Here is a 22,354-nt window from a genome sequence, read left to right on the forward strand (position 1 = left end):
CACCCGTGGGGGTGTGTCACCTCTGTGGGTGTGTCACCCGTGGGGGTGTGTCACCTCTGTGGGTGTGCACAGGGGTCGGGAGGGCCTGTGTTCTTAGAGGTGTGTGTGCCCGGGAACCTGTGTGTGGCTCTGTGCTCACCCACGTGTGGGCACGTTCAGGTGTTCGTGCCTCTGTGCACACCTGTGCTCTGTGTGGGTGTCTGTGCACAGCCCTGTCCGGTCGCACCCCCTTGTCCATTTACAGCCACTGTCCGGTCACACCCACTGTCCACCCTGTCCAGTCCCACCCACTGTCCATTCACGCCCCCTGTCAGGTCACACCCCCTGTCCATTCACATCCCGGTGTCCATTCACACCCCGGTGTCCATTCACACCCCCTGTCCGGTCACACCCACTGTCCATTCACACCCCCTGTCCAGTCACACCCACTGTCCATTCACACCCCCTGTCCAGTCACACCCACTGTCCATTCACACCCCCTGTCTAGTCACACCCACTGTCCATTCACACCCCGGTGTCCACTCGCGCCCCCTGTCCGGTCACACCCCCTGTCCGGTCTGTCCGGTCTCACCTCCGGGGACGCGACGGGCGCGGAGCCCAGCGAGGGGCGTGGCCAGTGGGATTAGGGGCGTAGTCCTGCTAAGAAATGGGCGTGTCCATGTCCACAAAGGGCGTGGTCGGCTCAATGAGGGGCGTGGCCGAGAGCGGCTGAGGCCCCAGTGCCGCTGCGGCCGTTGCCGAGGCGCCAGCCAATGGGCGGGCAGGTTGCTGGGAGGCGGCAGCCAATGGCCGCGCGCGTTGCTGTTGCCGGGCGGCCCGTACCGGCCGTGCCGCGGCCGTCCCGGGGCGATGCCGGTCCCGGCCCTGCCGGGCCATGGAGATCCGCTGCGGGGGTCTCCTCTTCAGCTCCCGCTTCGACTCGGGGAACCTGGCACACGTAGAACAGGTGCGCCCTACAGAGCCGGGGGGCGGCCCCGCCGCCCGCGCCAACGCTCTCCCCGCCGCCGACTACGAGTTCAACGTGTGGACGCGGCCCGACTGCGCCCACACTGAGTATGAGAACGGCAACAGGTACTGCTGGGCGGGGAACCGGGAAGGGCCGGCTGGTACCGGCCGGGCTCCGCGCGGATTCCCCAGGGAAAGGCTCTGGCGGGGGACCGGGAGCGGCCGGTGCGGTTGGGGCTGTCGGTGGAAGGGGCGGCGGCGGGGCTGGGGGAGCCGGTGCCGTCAGAGGTGCCCTGGGAGGGGGCTCGGGGGGTCGATGCCCGCGCCGGGGGGTCTGACAGGCCCCGGCGGTACCGAGTAGGGGTGGGAGGAGGCTGGCCGGGGGTCTGAGGAAAGGGGCTGGGGGTGCCCTGGGAGGGGGCTCGTCCAGTCCGGTTCCGCCCCGCCGGGGCTCTGACAGCTCCCGATGGGGCCGGGTGGGTGCAGAGGCAGCGGAGAGCTCGGGGACCCCCGGGCAGGGGCTGAGGCGGCGCCGCTGCACCCTCCGCAGGTCCTGGTTCTACTTCAGCGTGCGCGGGGGGGCCCCGGGCAAGCTGATCAAGCTGCACATCCTGAACATGAACAAGCAGAGCCGGCTGTACGCGCAGGGCATGACCCCCTTCGTGCGCACGCTGCCCGTGCGCCCGCGCTGGGAGCGCATCCGGCAGCGCCCCAGCTTCCAGGTGAGAGCTGGGACGGCTCCCGGGCCCGCAGGCACCCTCTGCTCGGGGCCAGGGCAGCTCTGGGGGCACGGCCACGCTTGGCTTCCTGTGCTGGGGTGAGCCCCAGGCTCATACGGGTTGGGGGAGCGGCTGCTTTGTTCCTGGCATGGCCAAGGGAGGGACAGGAGCAGCAACAGCTGCTGTGCCAGGGGGATAGCCAAGGGCCAGTGGGCACCCCCAGTGCCTGCTGGGGGCCAGAGGAGAACAGCAGGGGCTGTGCTGGGCTGGCTCTGCCCCCGGGCTGTGCCCAGCTCTCTCAGTGGGAGCAGCAGGGGCTGTGCTGGGCTGGCTCTGCCCCCGGGCTGTGCCCAGCTCTCTCAGTGGGAGCAGCAGGGGCTGTGCTGGGCTGGCTCTGCCCCCGGGCTGTGCCCAGCTCTCTCAGTGGGAGCAGCAGGGGCTGTGCTGGGCTGGCTCTGCCCCCGGGCTGTGCCCAGCTCTCTCAGTGGGAGCAGCAGGGGCTGTGCTGGGCTGGCTCTGCCCCCGGGCTGTGCCCAGCTCTCTCAGTGGGAGCAGCAGGGGCTGTGCTGGGCTGGCTCTGCCCCCAGGCTGTGCCCAGCCCTCTCCCTGGTGTCCCTCGCAGGTGGTGGAGACGCAGTTTGTGCTGTCCTTTGTGCACCGCTTCCTGGAGCACCGTGGGGCCACCACCTACTTTGCCTTCTGCTACCCCTTCTCCTACACTGAGTGCCAGGACATGCTGGCACAGCTGGACGGCCGCTTCCAGGACTGCAGGCACATGTCCCCCAGCAGGTGTGCCCCCCACTTTCTCATTCCTGGCTTTTGTCCCACCTTCCTGGCCCTCAGACCTTTCCTGCCCTGTGCCTGCTTGGGGTTTTTCCCCTGTGGAAGCTCTGTCTGCAGCAGGAGGGTCTCTGTGCCCTGCCCATAGCTGCCTGGCTCGTGCTTCTCTGTGCCCCAGCTCTGCACAAGCAGCTTGCCCTGAGCTACCCCTGGGGCTCCAGAGGATCCCTTGTTCTGGAGCCCAGTCCCTCCTGCCAGAATGGGTTACCTCCCTGGTGGGATGAATCCCTCTGTGCCCTGTCCCTCCTGCTGGGAGGCATTATCTCCCCGATGGGATGACCTGACCTTCTGTGCCAGTCTGCCTGTGCCCGAGCTGATGCCCCACTGCTCCCACAGCTGGGGGGGTGGCCAGGACAAAGCCCAGCCCTGGGCCCCCTCCTCACCCTGAAGGAACAGCTGCTCATGCTCTCAGCAGGCTCTGAGGGTGTCCAGCAGCAAACAGCCCAGATGTGGGGTGCTCCTTGTGGGGCTGGGGCTGCTCACCTCCCGGGGTTGTGAGTGTGGGCAGCATTCCCCACCCAGCTGGGAGCCCCCTTGCCCCTGGGGCTGGCTGAGATCCCTTCTCCCCCCCAGCCCCCTGGACTCGGTCTATTACCACCGGGAGCTGCTGTGCCACTCTCTGGACAAGCTGCGTGTGGACCTGCTGACCATCACCTCGTGCCATGGCATGCAGGAGAAGCGGGAGCCCCGGCTGGACAAGCTTTTCCCTGACACCAGCACACCCCGGCCTCGCTGCTTCACTGGAAAGAGGGTGAGAGACCACGCTGGGCTGGGCTGGGGGCCAGCAGCCCCCGTGGTGGCACCTTACTGCAGCCCCCACGGCTGTGACCAGAATGGCATTGTGGCCCCAAGGGCTGGAGCGTTTGGGCAGAGTTTGTGGAGCCAAGTCTGTGAGACCGTTTGCTATCACGGCATCCTGGGGCAGGCAGGACACCTCCCTCAGCCCGTCTGTTTGTCCCCAGGTGTTTTTCCTCAGCAGCAGAGTCCACCCAGGAGAAACCCCCTCCAGCTTCGTCTTCAACGGCTTCCTGGACTTCATCCTGCGGGAGGAGGACCCCCGTGCCCAGATGCTGCGGCGGATGTTCGTGTTCAAGCTGATCCCCATGCTGAACCCCGACGGGGTGCTGCGGGGCCACTACCGGTGAGTGCAGGGCCCTCCTGCCTGCCAGCCTGCTCTGCCTTCCATGGGGCTGGAAAAGTCCAACCATTCCCCCAGGAAAAGGAGCAGGAATGGTTTGTTTGAGTATTGCTCAGTAGATGTGAGAAAAACCCTCCCAGACCACTGAGTCCCACCATTCCCTCAGGAAAAAGAAGTAGAAATGGTTTATTTGAGTATTGCTCGGTAGATATGAGCAAAAGGGGAGTGTCTTTCACTGATGGGTGTGGATGTGGAAAAGGCTGTGAGTTTGCTGAGGAAGGTACCTCAGAAAGCTGATTCTATGGGTTTTTTAAACATTTATAAAATCATGGAATCCTGGATTCACTTGCGTTGGAAAAGCCCTGTGAGACCATTGAGTCCACCCCTCCCCAGCACTGCCCAGGCCACCTCTGTCCCCTAGTGCCACATCCACAGGGCTCTTAAATCCCTCTAGAGATGGGGAATCTACGCTTGCCCAGGGCAGCCAGTGCTAGGGCAGGACAGCCCTTTCCATGAAAAAAGTGTTCCCAATATCCAACCTAAGCTTTCCCTGGTTCAACTTGAGACTGTTCCCTCTGGACCCATCCCTTGCTCTCTGGGAGCAGAACCTGACTCTTCCACGTAGCTCTGTTCTCCCGTCAGGGACTTGCAGGGAAATCCCCCCTGAACCTCCTTTTCTCCAGGCTGAGCCCTTCCAGCTCCCTCAGCCTCTCCTGGTGCTCCAGCCCCTTCCCAGCTCCGTTGCTGTCTCTGGGGAGGATCGCTCAGGACTCTGCCACACTGCTTTGGCAGCTTCTGGCCATTGGCCTGGCCATTGTTGGCATTTTTGGGCAGAGCCCAAAGCCCTCAGCACTGCAAGGTGAGCTCAGCTCTGCCGGGGTGCCCTGGCAGGTGCTCAGGTCTCGGGCTCTCCCTGCAGGACCGACTCGCGCGGGGTGAACCTGAACCGGCAGTACCTGCACCCCGACGCCGAGCTGCACCCCGCCGTGTACGGGGCCAAGGCCATCCTGCTCTACCACCACGTCCACAGCCGCGTCCTGCCCGGCTCTCCGGACTGGAGGACGTTTGTCTCCCCTCTCAGCACCAGCTCGCTGAGCATAAAATCTCCCAACTGTCCCATGCCAGCCGTGGAGGCCGCGTTATCAGAGCTGGACAAAACCAACAACCTCCGCAACTCCCCCGGCACCTGGCGTGCCAGCTCCCGCTCCTGCCTGGCTGGCACCGGCCCCAGGACGCTGGCCCAGGATGCCCAGCTGTCAGACAGCACAGAGCGAGCCGCCTGGATCCTGCCATCGAGCCACAACAGCGAGCACTGTGAGGAGGGGCCGTGGACCCCAGCCCCCGTCCCCGAAGCTGCCGAGCCCGCAGAGCCCATCGCGCCCCGGGACAGTGGCCTCGCCTACTACGTGGACCTGCACGGCCACGCCTCCAAGCGCGGCTGCTTCATGTACGGCAACAGCTTCAGCGACGAGAACGACCAGGTGAGGGCACCGCCCGAATCCGCGGCTGCGGCTGCCACCGGGACCCTCCTGCTGCTCGGCCCGCTGCCCAGGGGCCCCAGTGCTCCTGCTACTGGGAGAGGGGCGTGGAATCCCTTCACAGTTCCTTCCTTTTCCTCGTCCTTTCCTTCCTTCCTCCTCCTTTCTTCTCCTTCCTCCCCTCTCTCCTCCCCCAGTCTGGTGACCAGGGCAGCAGGAGGTCTCAGATTCCCCCTGGGAGGTGGCGAGGGTCAGCAGGGTGTGCTCCCAGCTGGCTGCCAGGAGAGCCCATCGGGGGGTGGGCAGCATGCCCCTGAAATGTGGGTCTGCTCAAGCCAGCTCTCACCAGCCCCTGGAGGTCTGTTTCCCACCCAGGAGAGCTCAGCTACCTCAGAAGGTGTAAAATCAGCAGGGTGGCTTCTGTGCTAGTGCTGGAAACAAAAAGGTTTCAATAAAAGGCAAAATAACAAAACTCTTTACAGAGAAAAACTGAGCCAGGTGCCAGAGGCCCTCCTGCCCCTGGTAAGACACAAAAGGATTTCATTTCTTTGTCCTTTTTCTAGTCAATTGCTCAGGGGGGACTCGTTGGCTCCTCTGCAGTTGGCCATCCTTAGGTTTGAGGTGAAGTCCCCCAGGTCCTGTGAGGTGTCTTTTCACCTAACTGAGGAGAGAAACTTCTGGGCTTCTTTCCTTTTTAAGGGGACAAAGGAGAGTTTGGGCACTCTGTGAACAGGAGGCACATTCCTGTATCCCCGGGGCACAGCTGGAGCTTGTGAGACCCTGGAACTGGGCAGAGCGGGCCCTGGTGCAGCCCAGTGCTCAGCACTGCTCCCACTAGAGCAGGATGAGCAGCCACAGGCCCCCAGTCACCCCTGCTGCTCCCTGCCCTCTGCAGGTGGAGAACATGCTGTTCCCCAAGCTCATCTCCCTGAACTCCCCTCACTTTGACTTCATGGGCTGCAACTTCTCGGAGAAGAACATGTACGCGCGGGACAAGCGGGACGGGCAGTCCAAGGAGGGCAGCGGGCGCGTGGCCGTCTACAAGGCCCTGGGCATCATCCACAGGTAGGGCAGCTCCAGGGCCACCCCGGGGCACAGAGTGCCTGTGCTGGGTGGGGGGTGTGGACAACGGGGAGCCAGTTCCGTGGGGGACACGCCTGCGTGGCCCCAGGGCGGGTCAGCCGAGGCTGGGCCTGGTTGTGCCGCGTGCTGCTGTGCTCCTGAGATGCTGGCTCAGCCAGGCTCCTTTCCTTCCTCTTCCTGCCCACCCCTCCTGCAGCTGCTCTGGCTGCTTCTCCCTGCTCTTGCACAGCTTTCTGAGGGGAATTCTCCTCTCTCCTGGGTGTTCCTAGCTACATTGAGCTGTAATCAAGTAGAGCTGTGGTGGGCAGAGCATCTCCATGGCTGTGTGAGATTGCAGCCTCAGCCCATCAGTGATCCCATGGGTTGGGGATGCCTGTGATCCATCCCTCTTCCACATGGGATGGGATATTCCTGGGAACACCCCATGGGGTGGGCAGCCAGACCCCCAGACCTGAGGTTCTCTCAGTTTCCTCAGCGCTTGCTGCGTACTCAGCTGCTGCCTTGTGCCCAGCACCAGTCCAGCCCCACAGTAGCACACACACACAGGTGGGCTTTGGGCTTGGGTCGCTGGGGAGCTTTGCTCCGTGACTGACCTGGAGCAGCCCAGGATGCTGATCCAACAGCAACATCCCAAAAAGTGCTGGGAGTGCTCACAGTGCACGTGTGGGCCCCCAGGCAGACTGGGCCAGAGCTGCTCAGGTTTTCTGCTGTGCTGGCCCTGCAGTTGTCTCTGGGCAGTGGGACACATGGCAGCCATGCCAGCTGGCAGCTCCTAGCCCACACTTCTCCATCCCTCCTCCTCCAGGAGGAAGTGCTCCAAGGCACCTTGAGGGTCAGGGGAAGGCTGTAGATGCCCACTCCCTGGATTGTTGGTGTTGACAGTAGATAATTCCCTTTCTCTACCCATCAGGGACCCCCCCATTCCCCATCACCTTCCAGAGGTGACCAGGAGGTCTCCTCACAGGGACCTTGGCACTTTGGGGGCCACCCTCAGACATCCATCCCGAATTCCCATCCTGCTGATCTCTGGTACATCTGTGCATCCCCACACAGGGCATGGGCCATTCCTTCTGTGGGAGGGAGCTCTCCTCAAAACACTTTCCCTGCACTTCTGTGTCCTTTGGAGCAGGACCCCCTTCCTGGTGCAATGGGATCCCCTTTCCAGTGCCCTGAATCTACTGAAGTGGCTCTCCCAGGGGAGTAATGTGGGATAACCCCAGCCCTGCTGCAGGTTTGTGGGGTAACAGGGCCTCCCTCGTGCCCCACAGCTACACCCTGGAGTGCAACTACAACACGGGGCGCTCGGTGAACAGCATCCCGGGGGCCTGCCATGACAACGGCCGGGCCAGCCCCCCGCCGCCGCCCGCCTTCCCCTCCCGGTACACCGTGGAGCTCTTCGAGCAGGTACGGGGGCCCAGGCCAGCCGGCAGGGGGAGTGGCATCCGGAGGGTGGGCTGGGTTTGGGGCTGCGGCTTCTTTCCTCCCCTTGCTTTGCTCTCCCAAGCTCTAGGGAGCTGCCCCTCTCTCCAGTGGGGCACTCCCTGGCATTCTCTCTTCCTGGAATCCCCCCTTCCTGGTGCCCTCATCTCCCCTCGTGCCCCCCTTCTCCTGGTGGCTTCCTCTCCCCAGTGCCCCCCATTGTATCCTTCCTTCCCTGTGTCCCCCTTTCTTCCCCCATACTTCCCCTCTTCGTGGGCTCTCCTTCTCACTGTGCCCTCTGGTTGTGCCCCACAGTGTCCTGTTCCTCCTCTCCTGGTGCCCCCTCACCTGTGCCCTCTGGTTGTGCCCACACTGTGGTGATCCTCCTGTCCCCTGGTGCCCCCTGACCTGTGCCCTCTCCTGGCCAGGTGGGCCGGGCGGTGGCGGTGGCGGCCCTGGACATGGCCGAGTGCAACCCCTGGCCGCGGATCGTGCTCTCGGAGCACACCTGCCTGGGCAACCTGCGTGCCTGGATGCTGAAGCACGTGCGGGGGCTGCGCGGCACCGGCGGGGGCCCGCGGAGGAGAGGAGGTGCCAGGACCCCCCCCAGGAGCTCCACGTAAGGGCTGGCTGGGGCGAGCGTGGGAGCTGCAGGATAACGGCACTTAGAGATGATAAATGTCCCCAAGTGAGTCACCTGCCAGGGTCACCTGCCCTGGCCCTAGCTCTTCCCAGCTCTGGGAACTGTGGTTGTCAGTCCCTCTGCTCCGAGCTGTCAGCAGAGAAGGGCACGGAGTGAACTGGTTGGGATTTGCCTGCCCCAGTAATCTGGGAGGTCTCTCCTGCATCACGTCCAGCACTGGGCTGGGAGAGGCTGAGGCAGCTGGGGAAGGGGCTCAGCCTGACGAAGAGGAAGCTCGGGGGATCTTCTTCCTCTCCACAGCTCCCTGACAGCAGGGTGGAGCCAGGTGGGGGGCGGGCTCTGCTCCCAGGGAACAGGGACAGGACAAGGGGAAATGGCCTCGAGTTGTGCCAGGGGAAGGTCAGGCTGGGTATTGGGAACAATTCCCTCCTGGAAAGGGCTGTCCAGCACAGGCTGCCCTGGGCAGGGGTGGAGTCAGCATTTCTGGAGGGATTTAAAGCCCTGTGGATGTGGCCCTTGGGGCCATGGGTCAGTGGTGGCCTGGGCAGTGCTGGGGGAGGGTTGGACACCATGGTGTCTAAGGCCTTTTCCAAACTCAGCAATTCCTTGATTTGGGACTGGGGGTGAGGAAGTGGGAACCCTGAGACAACACTGCTGGGACAGGATGTCCAGCACAGGGCGCTGGGGCTGCAGCTCTCAGGGACAGTCCTGGTGACATCCTTGTCCCCAGCTGTTCACCAGCTCCTGAGGAGGAGTCCAGGGCTCTGCCAGAGGTGGGGCCGCAGCCCCAGCACTCGGTGCTGGGCTGTGGTGGTGGGTGGAGGGTGCAGAGGGGAGCCCCCTCACCGTGCTGGGCTGACCCCCATCTCTCACCCCTCCAGTGGGCTGCCCACCTCGGCCTCTGACAACGCACTGCCCCGTGCCAGGAGCTTCAGCAACGGCACCGGTGGGAGCGGGGGCAGCCAGCAGGAGTCCCCCCGGATCCGAGCCTCCCCCAGCTTCACCTTCGGCAGCCCCAGGCCCCCGGCCGCGGCCGAGGCCTCCCAGAGCCCCGGGGGTGGCGGCAGCAGCCCGGCCCTGGGCAGAGGTAAGCCAGGCTGGGGAGCCCTTGCACGCCTGCTGCGGCGCCTGTCCAGCTGCTGGGCGGGAGCACGGCCCTGAGGGAGGTCAGCGCCGACACAGTGACAGTGGCTTTGTGTGCGCCTGCGAGCGTGGGGGGCCTGGCCCCACAGGAGGCTCCTGAGCAGGGCCAGGGCTGGCACTGCACAGCCCAGCTGAGCCCCTGCTCCGCTGGCATCTGGGGGACCCTGGGCACTGGGGCTGCAGGGAGATGCCCCCCCTCCAGTGCCAGGACCAAGGGGCTTCTGGAGAAGCCAGCACAGAAAATCTTTGTTCAACTTCTCACTGCTCCCAAGCATTCCTGAGGCCAGCAGGGACACACCAAAGTGCCTTTCCCCTCTTTAGGCACTGGCTGGGCAACAGTGGGTTGTGACCTGTGAGCTGGCAGAGGGCACTGGGGGGTTTCCAACATGCAGAGTCCCCTCTGGTGGGGGCTGATGTGCTGCAGTGGGGTGCCAGAATCAGGCAAGACACTGGCTATGGCCCCTGTGCTAGCACTGCCACCATGGGGCAGGGGAAGCCCTGCAGCCCTAGGCCCACATCCACTGTGGGGCTCAGCCCTGGGGGTACCGTGCTCCAAAGGCTCCCAGTGCCCAGGGCTGGGGGTGGGAGCTGGGAGCAGGTGCCTCTCTGTGTGCCTGAAGCTGTGCTTGTGTTGAGCTGTGTGCCTCTGGTGTCCGTCGGTCGTGTTGTGCTCGGGGTTTGCTGCCCAGCCCTCTGTCATGACTGTGTCTTGTCTGCCATGAGAACATGGTGGGGAGGAAATAAAAGGCTGATGTTCTCATGGGCACGTTGTTCTGTCTGTTCCTTTGGCCAGGCCCGCCCGGAGCGAGCCCTGGCCCCATCCCTGCCTGAAGGGACTGGGGACAGCTGGGGGCATGAGCAGGAACAGCCCGTGGGAGCTGAGGGGCAGAGCCTGGTCCCTGGTGTCCCCAGGATGGACTGGCTGGGGTCTGCTGCCTCCTCCAGCACAGGGACCAGCAGAGTGAGTGCCCCATGGCACACTGCATCCTCATGCTGCCTGGCACTGGGACCAGGACCCGGCTCTTCCTCCCCTGCCCTGGCATCAGCTTGGCCTGCTTCCTGCCTGGCCACTCCAGACCTCCCCCTGCCCTGGCATCAGCTTGGCCTGCTTCCTACCTGGCCACCCCAGACCTCCCCCAGCTCTCCACCACCTTCTCTCCACCGACAAGGGGCCCAGCACTGTCAGCACCACTGTGTCTGCACGGTGCTCCGGGCCCAGGGATGCTCTGAGCCCTGGCTTTGCCTTCCAAGGCCCGTGCTGCTGGTGCCCTCATGGTGGCTGTGCCACCCCAGCCTCTGCCCTCCCCAGGCAGCGGGGAAGGAGCTGAGTGTGCTTGGAGGTGGGACAGGGTGGAGAACCTGTTGCCCTGGTCTTGTCCCATCCTCCCCCTTCTTCCCCGTGTCCCACTGCAGCCTGGCCACACCCTGGGGAGCCCAGACCTGTGTCCATGTTAGGGTGAGGGGTCTGCCAGACCCCCAGGGACACCCTCAGCTGCTGCTGGCTTTGCTGGCCGAGGCTGGCACCAGTTGTGCTGTTTTAGTCCAGGTGAAGCCAGCTGCCACTTGCCAGTACCTCCCCTGGCAGCAGGGGCTGTGGCCCTCCTGCCCAGCAGAGGCTCCTGCTTGCAGGGTTGCATTTCCCACGGGGTCTGGCCCTGGCTTCACCCCAGTGGGCAGTGTGCCCCCCACCTCACTTCTGTGGGATGGGGAAAACAGTGGGTTGAAATAAAGACTTTAACCAGGTGAGCAGAAACTGAGGCAACTCAGGTGCGTTCCTTCAGTGCTGTCCACTGCAGCCAGGCCCCCAAACACCTTCCTTTTTCCTCCCAGCTTCCCAGGCTGAGCAGATGTCCCATGCCCCAGGACATACCCCGGTTCAGCGGGCACAGCTGTGCCCCCAGCACGGTGACACCAGTGCTGTGGGACACCAAGGCAGGAGCTTGGCTGGAGCTGGGGCAGAGCCCTCTGCACGGGCAGAACGAGCTGGGATTGAGCTCTGTGCCCATCTCATCCTCCCCTGGCATCAGCCACTGCCAGGGAGGGACACTGCAGGGCACCGTGTCACCAGGCTGTGTCCCACAGTGGCTCCAGCCCAGCTGGTGACTCCAGCGTGGCCCTGAGCCCTCGCCAGCAGGGCTGAGCTCTGTCTCCTCTGTCACACAGGGACTGTGCCCAAGGGCACCCGGGCAGCGCTGAGCACCAGCGACGAACCACGGGAGGCCCAGCGAGGCGTGCAGGAGCTCCGGGACATGGCACCTCTGCAGGTACCAGGGGCACCAGCAGGGCCTGTGCCCCATGGCTCTGCTGGGTGGGCCTTTTGGGGGGCTGCCCCACAGACTGGGAGCCCCTCAGGAGCTGGGAGCCTCCCCACCTGTCCCACACATCTTTCCCCAAGACAAAGGGGGACAAAGACCTGGCACTGATCCTCTTCCCCTCTCTCCACAGGTGCTCCCAATGAAGCTGAATGCCCGGAGAGCCCCAGAAAGGCCTGGGTAGGTGCTGCTGCCAGCTGTGGGCTCATCTCAGAATCCCTGCCAGCAGGGGTGCCAACAGAGCAAAGCCTCTGCCAGGCAGGGAGAGCTGGCTGAGCAGACACTCGCAGCCTGCCGGGAGCACTGTGCCCCACTGACACCGCTCTCTGTCCCACAGGGCTCTGCCCGGAGGCCCCCGTGCCCCCCGCGAGGGTGCTGAGCACCGAGGGACCCTTCCCGTGCTGGGGCAGACGCCCGTGCCCCGAGCTCCGGCTCCGCCATACCGGGCAGCGACGGCGCCGGCAGGGCTGCTCCGGCCCTGCTCCGCCCCGTGCCTGCAGCGCCTGGGCAGGGGCACGGCGGCCCCGCTGTCGCTGCCCGCGCCGCTGTCCCCCGCCGGGGCACCGCAGCACCGATCCCCGCTGGTCCGGCTGCTGCCCACGGCGCCGCTCCTCCTGCGCTGAGCCCCGCCCGACCCCGCTCCTCCCGCGGGCCCGGCCCACGGGGGGTTAAAACGTCACACGGTTTTGTCGTGTATCATCGTGTTTCCGTTAAAGCCGGTTTGGAAGAAGCTCGGGCTCGCGCCTCTCGGGGCGGCTCGGGAGGGAGGGAGGGCGGGACGGGCGGCGGGAGCGGCGGGAGCGGCGGCGCCGCGGGGCCATGGCGGTGCGGGCTCCCCGGGCTCCTCACTCCTGCTTCTTGGGGTTGTTGACGGCCACGTAGTGGTAGAGCACGACCAGCAGGAAGAGCGAGACGCCCAGCATGTTGGCGAAGATGGCGAGCTGCACGTCCGTGATCATCCTGCGGGCCGGGGGGAACGGACACGCTGGCATCCCACCGAGGGACCCGCCGCCGGCGGGACCCGCTGAAGCGGCACGGACGGTTTCCCGTTCCTGCCCGGGCCTCCCGGTGCCCCGATCTCCCCCCAGCTCCCATTCCTGCCCGGGCCTCCCGGTGCCCCGATCTCCCCCCAGCTCCCGTTCCTGCCCGGACCTCCCGGTGCCCCGATCTCCCCCCGGTTCCCGTTCCTGTCTGGGCCCCTCGGTGCCCCGCTCTCTCCCCGGTTCCCCCTCCTGCCCGGTCCCCCGGTGCCCCGCTCTCTCCCCGGTTCCCCCTCCTGCCCGGTTCCCCGGTGCCCCGCGCTCACGCTGCGGCCCCGCCGCTCCGACACGTCTCCCTGCGCGCGCCACTTCCGGCCGCGAGGCACGGCGGGAGCCGCCCGGCCCTGGCGGTGACGTCACGGCAGCCGGGCCCCCGCCAAGCGGCGGGTTGGTGGCTGCGGTGACGTCACGGCGCCTAGCTCCCCCCCGCGGTGACGTCACTGCCGCGCTCCGCCCCCTGGCGGCCGCCGCCGGCTCTGTCTCCATACAAGGCGCGGCGCGAGGGCGGGGCGGGGCCGAGCGGCCCCGGGGCGGCCGCGGCTAATTAGCGCTAATGAGCCTAGTGACAGCTCGCTGCAGCTGCTGACAGCGGGCGAGGCCGCGGGGCCTTAGCGGGACGGGCTGCACTGGGCTTTGCACAGACGTACCGGGCTGTGCTGGGCTGTGCTGGAAGCTGCTGGGCTATACCGGGCTGTGCTGGGCTGTGCTGGGCAGTATTGGGCCGTACCGGGCTGTACTGGGCTGTGCTGGGCTCTTCTGGGCCGTATCGGGCTGTACTGGGAGCTGCTGGGCCGTACTGGGCTGTAGTGGGAGCTACTGGGCTGTATCGGGCTGTACTGGGAGCTACTGGGCTGTACTGGGAGCTACTGGGCTGTACTGGGCTGTACTGGGAGCTACTGGGCTGTATCGGGCTGTACTGGGAGCTACTGGGCTGTATCGGGCTGTACTGGGAGCTACTGGGCTGTACTGGGCTGTACTGGGAGCTACTGGGCTGTACTGGGAGCTACTGGGCTGTACTGGGAGCTGCTGGGCTGTACTGGGAGCTACTGGGCTGTACTGGGCTGTACTGGGAGCTACTGGGCTGTACCGGGCTGTACTGGGCCATACTGGTGGCACGCCGAGCCGCTCGGAGCTGGGGTGTGCTGCGACTTGTGGCACGCTCTGCGGTGGGCTGCGGGGTCCTGGCACGTGGTGATGGTCCCCAGTCGAGGGGTCCCAGCAGCGAGACCCCCGGGGTCCTGCCCGCACCCCGGGCCCCATCCCTGTGCCCCCCACGCTCGGCCGTGGAGCCCCAGCGCGGCCTGGGGTCCCCTGGGACGCGGCCAAGACACATCCCCATGGCCCCCCACAGATCCCCATGGCCCCCCGCAGCCCCCACGGGCCCCGAGAGCACGGAGGCGGTGCCACCATCCCCCCCGGGAACAGGCACGGCTGGCCCCCGGCCAAGCCCAGCCCGGGCCCCTCAGCCGCGTCCCCTTCCCCGGTGTGTCCCTCCCCCGCATCCCTTCCCGCAGGTCCCTCCCTCTCCAGCTGCCGGCAGCTGTTTGTGCTTAACCCTCACTCCCCGCGGGCGGGGGGTTCCCGCGCCCTGACGTCACCGCGGGGCCGCGGCCAAGGCGTGATGTCACCGTGAGGCCGTGACGTCACCGCGAAGGCCGGGGAAGCCATGGCATCACCGTGGGCTCAGGGCCACGGCGGCCCGGGGTGGCCGCGGTGTGACCGCTGGCGTCCCAGTGTCCCCAGTGTCGCCAGTGTCCCCAGCACGGTGTCGGGGTGGGGCCGGGAGCGCGGGGCAGCACCGGGCTCGGTGCGGGCACCGGGACGTGTCACCTGGCGCGGGCTCACGGGCACGCGGGGACGTGGCACCGCAGGATGCGGCGCCGGTGCAGGGACCTGTCGCCGCTGTGCCCAGTGCGGGGCGAGCAGCGAGGCCACCGGCGGTCGGCGAGACGCGGGGCACCGTGCGAAGCCGGTGTCGGAGCCGGTGCTAGCGGCGGAGCGGCGGCCGTGGGGCACCGATGGCCGCGGCGGGCCGGTGCCGCAGCGGTAGCCGCGGCCGCCTCGCTGGCCGCCCGCGCCCTGGCCCCCTGCCCGGCCTCCCTGGCTGCCCCGGCCCCGGCCCGGCCTAACGAGGAGCAGATGTGGCGGCGGCGGGGCCGGCGGGGGCCGCGGTGCCCGGCGCGGCTGGGGCGGGGGCCGCGGCGGGCAGGAAGCGGGGGGCCCCGGGGACCCCGCCGGCGGGCAGCGGCGGCGGGGCGGCTCTGGTGGCGAGGGGCTGGCCGAGGGGCGGCCGGGGGGAGGGCAGAGCCGAGCCGAGCCGTGCCGAGCCGCCCAGAGCAGCGGAGCCGCGACGGGACGCCACATGCGGTCCTGAGCCGCGCCGGACCGGGCTGACCGAGCCGAGCGGAGCCGCCCCAGCCCAGCATGGCACCCTGGCTCTGGCCGTGCCTTCTGGCCGCGCAGGCCCTGGCCGCCAACTTCCCCCCCCGGTACAGCCTCTACACCGGCGGGGCCGCCCCGCTCGCCCCCGGCCCGGCCGCGGCCCACAGCGGTGCCCGGGCCGCCAGCCGGCACAGGTAGGAGCCACGAGCACCGGGACGCACCGGGGCGACCCGGGCGGCAGCGGGGACACGGGCTGCAGCCCCCACCCCGCTGCCACGGGAAGCCCGCCGCCGGGCAGGCACCGGCACGTGCCACGTCCAGCCCGGGGGGCGGCGGGACGGGCGGGGGGTCCCCGAAGCGGGGGCGTCACCCCCGGGCCCGGGACGGGCGGGCAGTGGGCGCACGTGGAGGGTCGGGGCCGCCGGTGCAGCGGGGCCGAGGATTGCGGGCCGGTCCTTGCTCGGCATCATGCGTAGGTCAGCGCTGCCGGAGAGGGGCCCGGAGCCACCCTCTGCCCGTGCCCGTCCCGTCTCGTCCCGCGGGCAGCGTGGGGCCGGGGGTCGGGGCGTTGCGGGGGCGCAGGGCTGGGGGCGGCCCCACGCTGGGTTGGGGTCACAGCGTATTCACCGCGGACACATCAGCGCCGCAGCGGCGCGGCCGCAGGGCTGGGACTGCCCCGGCCCCACGGTGGCCCCGGCGGGATGGCGGGACCTGGCCGCAGCGAGGGGTCCCCGGGGAGGCGCACCTCCGGCGCGGCCGTGGGCACGGGCACGGTGGAGCCTTTACGTGCGGCTTTGGGGGCTCAGGGGGGCTCTGCACGGGTCGGGTGCGCAGCGCTCCATCCCCTCGGCTCGGGGAGCGCGGGGGGCGTCCCCAGATCTGCCCTTTCGGGGGAGCTCGGGTCCCATCCCTCGCCTGCGGTGGGGACAGCCCCGGTGCGGGGCGGTGGGACCCCAGGGCAGGCCGGGGGTCCCAGGGCCTTGCGGGTGCGGGGCTGGGATGGGGGGGAGAACAGGGGGGCCGACGGTCGGCGCAGGAATTCCCGGCGGCCCCCGGGGAGGAGCTGGAATCCAGCCGGGGCCTGAGGGGAACCAGCCGGGCTGACGGGAACCGGCCGCCGCACCGGGGCCCCGCGGCGGGGACCCAGGGCCGGGGGCCGCTCCCCGGGGGGCTGCCCAGTGGGGCTGGGGGGCCCGAGCGGGGCCCGGGCTTCGGGTCCCGACCATATAAGGCTGCAAGGACGGGGTCCCGGCAGCGGGGCCAGGCTGGAGTCCCACGCGGGGGGGCTGGGGTCCCCGCAGCCTGTGGCGCTGCGCTGGGACCAGTGCGTGGCTGCCGCAGCTGCGGCACTGAGGGGCAGGGAACGCGGGGTCACTGATGGGGCAGCACGCAGGGTGCCCTCCCTGGGCCAGGCAGGATGCACGGCACCGTGTGATGGGGTGTGGGCACCCCGCTCCTGGCAGAGCCCATCCCTGCGGGCAGCCACGGCTGGGGGCTGCGGGGTCACCAGGCACGGCTGAGGGGCTGTGCTGGGGCAGGATCCGGCCCATTAACCCGCACTGGGCCGTGACGGTGCTACCGGTGGGGCTGGTTGGACGAGCACGGGAGCGCGCCGGGGGATCCGGGGTGTGGCCAGAGGGAGCGCGGTGTGCTGGGGGATGCGGGGTGGGCCTGGGGAGCTGCAGTGTGCCAGGGAAGGGCTGGGGCAGGGGGTGTTGCTGTGTCTCGGCCGGGGTGGTGCCTTGGTGCCTGCTCTACGCCAGGACAGTGCCTGGTGTGTGCCGGGATGCTGTGTACCGTGCGTGCCTGAGCAACGCCCGCTGTGTGCCGGGATGATGCTAGGTCCGTGCTAGGGCAGTGCCAGCGGCTGCTCTGTGCCGGGATGATGCCTCCTGGATGCCAGGACAGCGTGTGGTGTGTGCCCAGGTGGTAGCCGGCGTGTGCCGTGCTCGGTCCGTACCAGGACGGCGCCAGGTGTGTGCCGGGGTGGTGCCGTGTGCCAGCGCGCCCCGGCTGTGTGCCCTGACCCGCTCCCTCCGGCAGGAACTGGTGTGCCTACGTGGTGACACGCAGCGTGAGCTGTGTGGTGGAGGATGGCGTCGAGAGCTTCATCAAGCCGGACTATCAGCCCTGCCCCTGGGGGCAGCTCCAGTGCCCCCGAGTCCTGGCGTGAGTGGGGCCGGGAGGGCTCTGGAGGGGTTCGGGGCGTTCTGGGAGGGCCAGCACAGAGCCAGGGCGAGCCGCGGCCGCGCCGCCGCCACTGGTGTTTACCCACCCTGGGGTCATGTTTACTTTTGCGCAAGTCAGTGACCTCAAGCGGTGACCGGCCACTGTCCCCCCCCCGTCACGTGCAGGCGGAGCCTTGGGGCACCCCGCGGCTCTCAGGACCGGAGGGTGACCGGCCACTGTCCCCCCCGTCACGTGTAGCCAAGGCCCTGGGGCACCCCGCGGCTCTCTGCGGGGCCAGCGCTGGGATGACACTGGTGTTGGGACTGGTGACAGGGTGACAGGGCTGGGCGGGGGCAGCCCCCCGGCCGCGGAGCGAGACGCCGGCGCTGCTGGGTGAAGCCGCAGCCTGTGCTGGCTCTGGCTCTCTGGGGCAGCCCCCAGCCCCGTCCCCTCCCCCTGCAGGTACCGCAGCTTCCTCCGGCCCCGCTACAAGGTGTCCCAGCGCACGGTGTCGGAGCTGGCCTGGCGCTGCTGCCAGGGCTACTCGGGGCCGGACTGCAGCGAGGGCCCTGCTCCGGCGTCCCCCCAGCCCACCGGCCGCCCCCCGCCCCGGCCCGGCCGCCCCACGCTCTCTGGCTTCGGCAACCCCCTCAGCGGCCTGGGGGGCGAAGGTAGAGCTGGGGCGGGGGATGCGGGGGAGGGGGACACGCTGTGTGTGGCCGTGACCCTGCCCCTGACCCCGGCGGTGCATGGCAGGCGGCGGAGACACCGAGAAGGTGCGACGGCTGGAGGAGCAGGTGCGGCGGCTGAGCGAGCAGCTGGAGGAGCTGCGGGCCGGGCAGGAGCCGCCGCGGGCGGCCGTGGAGGGGCAGCCCGGGGGCCAGCAGCCGGCTGACGCGGCCGCCCCCGCCGAAGTGCGGGAGGCGCTGAGCCACCTTCAGCGGCGCCTGGAGGAGCTGGAGACCCGCCTGCACCGCACCGAGGGCGGCCGGGACGGCCCGGGGGCTCCGGGGGGCCCGGGGACGGCGGCGCTGTACGAGCTGGAGCAGCGGCTGCAGGAGCTGTGCGCTGCCTGCACCACCGGCACCGAGGGGCTGCGGCGGCAGGCGGCCGAGGACCGGGAGCGGATGCGGGCGCTGGAGAAGCTGGTGGAGTCGGTGGACCAGCGCAACAAGGATGCGGTGGAGTCGGTGCAGAGGCACATCAGCAGCCTGAGCAGCCGCCTGGCCCCCGCCCCTGCGGCTCCTCCGTCCCCGGACGTGCTCCGTCGCCTGGCCGAGCTAGAGCGGCGGCTGCAGGGGCTGCCGGTGCCGGCAGCGGGGCCGGGGCAGGGACCGGTGCTGGCGCGGCGGCTGGCAGAGCTGGAGGGGCGGCTGAACGCTTCCCGCGCCGGCCCGTGGCCCTCCGAGCCCGAGGGGCGGCCGGGTGGGCTGCCGGGGCGCCTGGCCAACCTCAGCCGGGCGGTGGAGGGGCTGGCGGCGAGCGGGGCGCAGCGCGGCGCCCGCCTGGACCAGCTCGAGGGGCTGCTGGCCCGCTGCGGCCACCCGTGCCCGTGGCAGGACGGGGCGCTCGGCCCCCACCTCCGGCAGCCCGAGGACACCGAGGGTCTCTGGGAGGACGGGCTGGCCGGGACCCTGGGAGGGCTGCTGGGGGCGCGGGGGGAGGCGCTGGCCGAGGAGCTGGAGCTGCTCCGCAACCGGACAGGGCGGCTGGAGGCGGCTCTGGAGGACCTGAGCGGTGACCCCTGCGCCCGGCCCTGCGCCTCGCCGCCACCCCCGGAGCCGGAGCGGCTCCCGCCCGGCCCCGCGGAGCCCGAGGAGCCGGAGGCACCGCTGGAGGGCTTCGGCGTCTTCGGGGGCCCGTCCCCCTCGGAGCTGCGGGTGCTGCGCGGGCAGCTGGCGGCGGCGCTGGCGGCCCTGAGCGGGCTCAACGCCACGGTGGAGGGGCTGCAGGACGCGCTGGACGAGCAGGACGCCCGGCAGCGCCAGCTGAGCGCCGCCACCGACCGCGTGGTGGCCGAGCTGGACCAGGCGGCGGCGGCGTCGGCGGCGCGACAGGCGGAGAGCGAGGAGCGGCTGGAGGCGCTGGCGCGGGAGCTGGCGCGGGCCGGGGGCTGCCCCGCGGGGCTGGAGCCACGCGTGGCCAAGCTGGAGGGGGTCTGCGAGCAGCTGGAGGCGGTGGCCGGGGGGCTGCGGGGCGTCCGCGAGGGGCTGGGCCGGCACGTTGCGGGGCTCTGGGGCGCCGTGCGGGAGCTGAACGCCACGGCCCGCGGCCAGGCCGCCCTGCTGGACAAGGCGCTGGAGCTGCCGCCCCGGCTCGGCGCCCTCAACGCCAGCCTGGGGCACCTGCGCGGGGAGCTGCAGCGCCTGGCACGGCTGGAGCGACCCGGTGCGGGGACACGGGGGGGACACCGGGGGCTGCGGGGACGTGGGGGGGACGTGGGACACTGCAGGGGGCTGCAGGGATACGGGGAGCTGGGGGGTGAGGGACTGGGGGATGGGGGCATGTGGGGCACCATGGGGGCTGCGGGGGACAGGGGATGTGGGGCTATGGGGATGTGGGGGCTCGGGGATGTGGGGACATGGGGATGTGGGGCTGTGGGGACATGGGGATGTGGCGCTATGGGGATGTGGGAATGTGGGGACACAAGGGAACACGGGGATGTGGGGCTATGGGGATGTGGGGGCTCGGGGATGTGGGGACATGGGGATGTGGGGCTGTGGGGATGTGGGGACACAAGGGAACACGGGGATGTGGGGCTATGGGGATGTGGGGCTATGGGGATGTGGCGCTATGGGGATGTGGGAATGTGGGGACACAAGGGGACACGGGGCTGTGGGGATGTGGGAATGTGGGGACACAAGGGAACACGGGGATGTGGGGCTATGGGGATGTGGGGGCTCGGGGATGTGGGGACATGGGGATGTGGGGCTGTGGGGATGTGGGGACACAAGGGAACACGGGGATGTGGGGCTATGGGGATGTGGGGCTATGGGGATGTGGCGCTATGGGGATGTGGGAATGTGGGGACACAAGGGGACACGGGGCTGTGGGGATGTGGGAATGTGGGGACACAAGGGGACACGGGGATGTGGGGCTATGGAGATGTGGGGACTCGGGGATGTGGGGACATGGGGTCACCAGGAGTGCTGCAGTGGGTGTGGGGAGGCAGAGGCTTGGCTGGGTGATGCTGTGGTGTGGGGCACAGGACCACAGGAGGATCCTGGCTGTGGGGCCGCAGCGTGTGGGGACAAGGGGACATCCTGCGTGGGACCAAGGTGGCTCTAACACCCTCCTCCCTCCAGGCCCCCCTGGCCCCCCTGGACCTGCTGGCCCCATGGGTGAGACGGGCCCTCCTGGCCCCTCTGGGCCCCCTGGCAAGGATGGAGAGCAGGGTCCCATGGGCCCCCCCGGTAAGGCTCAGCCCCCCCATGTGCCCCCAACCACGCAGGTGTGGCTGGACCCCGTCCCCGGGGGTCCTGCCCCAAGCTGGCCCTGCAGCAGCCCCTCCTCATCTTTCTGCAGGGCTGCCCGGAGAGAGAGGTAGGGCTGGGGGGCTTGGGGTGCAGGGAGCGCCAGGGAGGGTGGGGGCATGCGGGGAGCTGGGGGGGCTGCGGGCTGGGGGCTTGCAAGGGGAGCAGGGAGCAGTCTGGGCTGGCATGGGGAGGCACAGGGTGGCTGGGGAGCAGGGGGCACTGGGGACATGGCGGAGACGGGGTCAAGGGGGGCACGGACACTGAAGGGGTGGGTGGGGAGGGGTGGTGGGGTGTGGCTGCTGGGCTTGGGGGACAGGGGCTGCTGGGGCGCAGAGGGGGTGAGGGAGGGGGCACGGGGGTGCCTCACGCTGCCGCCGTGCCCAGGCGCCGTCGGGGAGCCGGGCTCGGTGCCCCGCGTCGCCTTCTCGGCTGCCCTGAGCACGCAGCGCACGGAGCCGGGCACCGTCCCCTTCGACCAGGTGCTGCTCAACGACGGCGGCGCCTACGACCCCGAGACAGGTGAGGGCCCACGGGGGTGCTCTGGGGGCTGTGGGGTGCTTGTGGGGTGAGGGATGTTGCAGCAGGGGCTGCGGGGTGGGCGGGGGCTGCAGAGTCACGGGCGCACGGTGCCGTGCGATGGCAGCCAGGGGCTCTCGGACGGTGCCGTGCCTGCGCCGGGATGCCCCACAGACCTTGGGCAGACCTTGGGGTGCCCCACAGACCTTGGGGTGCTGCAGGGATGCGGCTCGGGGGGCACCGGGGGTCCCGGCAGGTCCCTCACGCTCTGTCCCTGTCGCAGGCACGTTCACGGTGCCGGTGCCCGGGCGGTACCTGGTGAGCGCGGTGCTCACGGGGCACCGGGGCGAGGCGCTGGAGGCCGTCCTGTCCCGCTCCGGCCACGGCATCGCCCGCCTCGACTCGGCCGGCTTCCAGCCCGAGGGGCTGGAGAAGGGGCCCGTGGCCGCGCAGGGCCCCAGCCCCGGCGCCCTGGGCGTCTTCAGCCTCCTGCTGCCGCTGGCGGCCGGCGAGACGCTCTGCGTGGACCTGGTGTCGGGGCGCCTGGCGCACGCCCCCGACGAGCCGCTCACCGTGTTCAGCGCCGCGCTGCTCTACGACTCCGAGGAGCCCTAGAGCCGCGGGGGCACCGCCGGGCCGGGGGGTCCCCACGCCCCGCCGGGACCCCCACCCCGTTATTTATCAGCACCCCCCGCCCTCGCCGTCCCAGCGTCGCACACTCCGGCCCCGCACCGTCCGCCCCGGCTGCCCCCACGCCCCCCACGGCCGCCCCCGGCCCCACCGCCCCCCACAATAAAGATGCGGCACCGGGTTTTGTACCCGCGGCTCCGGTTCCGTCCTTCGCCCGCGGGGATGGCGTGGGGAGGGGCTGCTGCCTGCCCGGTGTCACCGTGTCACCGAGCTGCCAGGGGTCACCGTGTCACCGAGCTGCCGGGTGTCACCGTGTCACCGAGCTGCCAGGGGTCTGTCACCGTGTCACCGAGCTGCCCGGTGTCACCGACCTGCCTGCCTGGTGTCACTGTGTCACCGAGCTGCCAGGGATCACCGAGCT

At 69.1% G+C, this 22,354-nt stretch overlaps 4 protein-coding genes across 5 annotated transcripts; 2 read left to right on the top strand and 2 right to left on the bottom strand.

Annotated features, from left to right (window-relative positions):
- Positions 1 to 788: 788 nt before the first annotated feature.
- Positions 789 to 12,450, top strand: AGBL5 (AGBL carboxypeptidase 5). Of its 2 annotated transcripts, XM_059843216.1 has the most exons (13): positions 789 to 1,071; positions 1,496 to 1,667; positions 2,287 to 2,453; positions 3,078 to 3,255; positions 3,467 to 3,645; positions 4,562 to 5,123; positions 6,016 to 6,185; positions 7,472 to 7,607; positions 8,051 to 8,241; positions 9,147 to 9,352; positions 11,572 to 11,672; positions 11,854 to 11,900; positions 12,058 to 12,450. In XM_059843216.1, exons 1-13 carry the CDS (start codon positions 875 to 877, stop codon positions 12,341 to 12,343), a joined length of 2,592 nt encoding a protein of 863 aa, XP_059699199.1. In that variant the 5' UTR covers positions 789 to 874; the 3' UTR covers positions 12,344 to 12,450. The 2 variants fall into 2 exon arrangements, 1 of the variants encoding a protein (XP_059699199.1); XR_009486000.1 differs by lacking the exons at positions 11,572 to 11,672; positions 11,854 to 11,900; positions 12,058 to 12,450 and having other exon boundaries at positions 791 to 1,071; positions 8,051 to 8,310; positions 9,147 to 9,287.
- Positions 12,405 to 13,186, bottom strand: OST4 (oligosaccharyltransferase complex subunit 4, non-catalytic). Its single transcript, XM_059843218.1, has 2 exons — positions 13,027 to 13,186; positions 12,405 to 12,680 (listed from the first exon to the last, which is right to left on the bottom strand). Exon 2 carries the CDS (start codon positions 12,677 to 12,679, stop codon positions 12,566 to 12,568), a length of 114 nt encoding a protein of 37 aa, XP_059699201.1. The 5' UTR covers position 12,680; positions 13,027 to 13,186; the 3' UTR covers positions 12,405 to 12,565.
- Positions 13,187 to 14,443: 1,257 nt separating this feature from the next.
- Positions 14,444 to 15,124, bottom strand: LOC132325755 (basic proline-rich protein-like). Its single transcript, XM_059843328.1, has one exon. The coding sequence runs from the start codon at positions 15,122 to 15,124 to the stop codon at positions 14,444 to 14,446; it is 681 nt and encodes a 226-aa protein (XP_059699311.1).
- On the top strand, positions 15,021 to 22,067 carry EMILIN1 (elastin microfibril interfacer 1). Its single transcript, XM_059843215.1, has 8 exons — positions 15,021 to 15,336; positions 17,186 to 17,311; positions 17,774 to 17,982; positions 18,068 to 19,699; positions 20,617 to 20,724; positions 20,837 to 20,854; positions 21,172 to 21,306; positions 21,587 to 22,067. The coding sequence occupies exons 1-8, from the start codon at positions 15,185 to 15,187 to the stop codon at positions 21,916 to 21,918; spliced, it is 2,712 nt and encodes a 903-aa protein (XP_059699198.1). The 5' UTR covers positions 15,021 to 15,184; the 3' UTR covers positions 21,919 to 22,067.
- The last annotated feature ends 287 nt before the right edge of the window (positions 22,068 to 22,354 follow it).

The sequence above is a fragment of the Haemorhous mexicanus genome, chromosome 3 (genome assembly GCF_027477595.1).
Source record: "Haemorhous mexicanus isolate bHaeMex1 chromosome 3, bHaeMex1.pri, whole genome shotgun sequence".
In the NCBI taxonomy this organism is placed as follows: Eukaryota; Metazoa; Chordata; class Aves; order Passeriformes; family Fringillidae; genus Haemorhous; species Haemorhous mexicanus.